This window comes from Aricia agestis, chromosome 20 (genome assembly GCF_905147365.1).
Source record: "Aricia agestis chromosome 20, ilAriAges1.1, whole genome shotgun sequence".
Taxonomy (NCBI): Eukaryota; Metazoa; Arthropoda; class Insecta; order Lepidoptera; family Lycaenidae; genus Aricia; species Aricia agestis.
The window spans coordinates 8,184,031-8,187,556 of record NC_056425.1 but is presented as its reverse complement, the minus strand read 5'-3'; the positions used below and the strand labels follow the sequence as shown (position 1 = coordinate 8,187,556).

At 35.5% G+C, this 3,526-nt stretch overlaps 1 protein-coding gene across 1 annotated transcript; it reads left to right on the top strand.

Annotated features, from left to right (window-relative positions):
- The first annotated feature begins 752 nt into the window (after nt 1–752).
- Nucleotides 753–3,297, top strand: LOC121737423. Its single transcript, XM_042129100.1, has 2 exons — nt 753–1,749; nt 2,093–3,297. The coding sequence occupies exons 1-2, from the start codon at nt 888–890 to the stop codon at nt 3,295–3,297; spliced, it is 2,067 nt and encodes a 688-aa protein (XP_041985034.1). The 5' UTR covers nt 753–887.
- Nucleotides 3,298–3,526: the final 229 nt, after the last annotated feature.

The window sequence follows — 3,526 nt, the reverse complement described above, 5'->3', positions numbered from 1 at the left end:
AAGATCCAGCTGCCCAACCGAGTCACAGTTGTATCGCTGGACAGACTAAAACCAGCATACATCTGTCACGAAGAGGAAGATGAAGAGGAGGAGCCGAGCCCTACCCCGCCGAGCCCTGCGCCCGACGTGCCCGCCAGCCCGCTGCGTCGCGAGAGTGACCGCGCGCCCGCGCCCGGCCTGCCGTCATCACCGCAAGTTCGAGTAACGAGATCCGGCCGCATAAGTAAGCCATCCGTACGTTTCACTTGAAGGGGGGTACTGTGGTAACATTTCTTCGGGTGTAAATCTGCTGAGGTTCAGGCACTTACATGTCTTCTCTCGCAGATTTCATCTCGCTCACACGTGTCCCTCTCGAGATCTCCCCTCTCAGTTTTTATCTCTTTCACACTGTGTTTAATCTTCCCTCTCAATTTTTGTCTCTTTTGTAATATGTATTCCCCTCTCAATTTTTGTCTTTTTCATATGTGATATGTTTTGTCTCTATCTTTGTATATTATATTGTCTCACTCTCACTAACCAAATTTTGTATATATAGCCGTAAGTTTTGTAAATAAATCACTCATTTCTGATCCTACAGTCGAGTATCATTTATCTCCTGTACCAAACTCTTACAATAGTATAAACGTTATAGTACTGTCAATTTAGTCATATAATTACTTTTTATACGACTGCTAAACGGATAATTATTGTTTAAACGTAGTTTTTGTAACCATTACATATAATTCGTATATTAGTATTACGAACGACCTCTATACAACCTAAAGTATCGCAAACATGATTACACGACTGCTTTTTAATTAATAGTCGTATTAAAGTTTTATAATAACCCTGTATACCACTTCCACCATATTGAAATCGTATTTATTATATTTATTTAGGTTCAAAATATGGATCTTAAAAAGTGGAATAGTGTTAAAAGAAGTGGTGGATTCAAAAGAAAAGTTAAAAACAATTATAATTCGCTTCAATCACGTACTTTAATACAAAGTGATAGAGCTCAAGCTGGGAGTGCGGAAAATAGAAAGGGTTCCGTATCACATTTAAATGCAAGATTTACCAATCAATTTAACCAAAATTCTACGATTATACCTTGCAGTTCTTTTGCCGAAGTTGAGGACTCTTGTTTATTTTCCGAAGATGACGACAGTTATTCATCGTCCGAAAACGAAGATAATGTTGATAAAATAGACACTTCAACCAAAAATGATGACTTCAGAGACCATTATAAAAAGTGGGCTATAGATTTCAATATTACACAAGTTGCATTAAAACAATTAAATGTAATTCTGAACAAAAGAATGCCCTGCATAGTCCCTTTAGACCCAAGGACGCTTTTAAAAAGTAAAAAAGAAATACAAATAATTGTTATCGATGATGGTCGTTACTGGAATAATGGTCTCATTGAATGTTTAAAGACTATTTTACAATACCTAAATGATAAACCGAAATCCATTTCGCTAAATGTGAATATTGACGGACTACCATTGTTCAACAGCTCTAAGCATCAAGTGTGGCCAATATTATGTAACATCCACGAAAAACCAAATGTACCCCCTTTTGTTGTGGGTATTTATGAAGGAACGAGTAAACCATCAAATGTATCCGCATTTTTTCATCCTTTTGTAAGTGAATTACAAGAATTAATGTCTAATCATTTGAAAATTGCATCGGAAGACGGGGTCGATACATTGATCGAAGTTAAAGTCAGAGCCTTCATATGCGACTCACCAGCGAGAGCCTTGGTTAAAGGTGTGTGTGTCCGAATAATTATGTAATTTAACATTTCCTGTTAGGTTAGGTTAGGTTCCAATTAACTTTTTAAGATTTTAAGTAATGTTTTATTGAAACCTGAAACAGTCATCCCGGTCAAAATCGGCCGGAAATTTAGGCGTAATATTGGCGTAGGCGTAACCGGCTCAGATGGCCGAGAGGTGGCAAGCGCTGTCTATCATAATTATGATTATAAAACCGATTCTGTTCTGGAAAAGCAACCGGAATGTAGAGAGTGAGAGGTTTTCGCTTAGTGGTAGTAATTTAAATAAAAGTCAATTATATTAAACTCTTGATCACTGACTATATTTATATTTTACAGGGGTATGCAACTTTAATGCTAAACATGGTTGCTTGAAATGTACAGTGGTCGGCGAGTATAGTCATAAATCGCACACGGTCTTCTTTCCAAAGACTGATTGCCCACGAAGAAATGACGCGGACTTTCGTTCTAAGAAATATGGATGTCACCACAAGTACGATTCTCCTTTACTAGCATTACCAATAGATATGATTGAACAATTTCCAGTAGGAGACTCTCTACATATTATTGATTTGGGTATTATGAAACGGTTATTAATTGGCTGGAGAGATGGAAATTTCGGAACTCTGATTACAAAATGGCCTACAAATGTAATAGAAAAAGTTTCTCAATTTTTACTATGCTGTCAGATGCCAAAGGAAATACACAGGAGTGTTAGAAGCCTTAAAGACTTGTCACATTGGAAAGGTTCCGAGTTCCGTACATTTTTGCTCTATTTAAGTTATGTGATATTAAAGGATGTCTTAGATAATGCAGCATATCACCATTTTCTGCTCTTTTTCTCAACTGTAACTATTTGTACAAGCGAGACACATTTTCAACTTCTACCAGTTGCAGAAATAATGTTAAAGCAGTTTGTTGACAATTATGGCAAGTTTTATGGCCAAGAGTACATTACAAGCAATGTTCACAATTTAATACACGTAGTAGAAGAAGTGAAGAGATTTGGAACCTTGCAGAGCTTTAACGCTTATCCTTTTGAAAATAAATTGAGTTTAATAAAGAGAATGATCAGAAAAGGAAATCAGCCACTTCAGCAAATTGCTAATAGATTATTAGAGAGACAATATAACATTGAAGTAGAGAACTTAATAAACGATACTAATCATAACTACCCTACGATAAAGAGTTACAAATATGGAAGTAAACTTAAGACAGTTATTCAACTAGAATCCTTTATCCTCTCAACTGATAATGGAGATAAGTGGTTTTTGACTAATAACAACCACCTTGTTGAATTGCGTTCCGCTACTTGTAACGAGGGACATATTCTGATTATTGGAAATCGAATTGAAAACTTAAGAAATGATGTTTTTGAAACGCCTATGAAATCTTCATATCTTAATATATTTGTGATATATGAGAACGAAATTAAGCAAACTGAAGCCATATATAATATTACTGATATCAAGTGTAAGTTGGTTAGTGTTTCATACAACTCAAATATATATTTTGCTCCGCTTCCTCATACATTTAAGAAATAGGTAATAAAAAGGCAGTGAAAATTGTTGAATTTTTTTAATAATCCCCAGGAACGTAATTAACTCAAAAAAGGACACTTAATACAGCTAGTTAACTAGTAATAATCTCACAATAGAATATACAAAACTACACAACAACAGGTAACTTATACATATAATTATTAAAACTAAAAATTAGACTTTGGTGAATTTGCGTTTCCGCGAATTAATCGCGTTTAAAAGCGTTAATCGA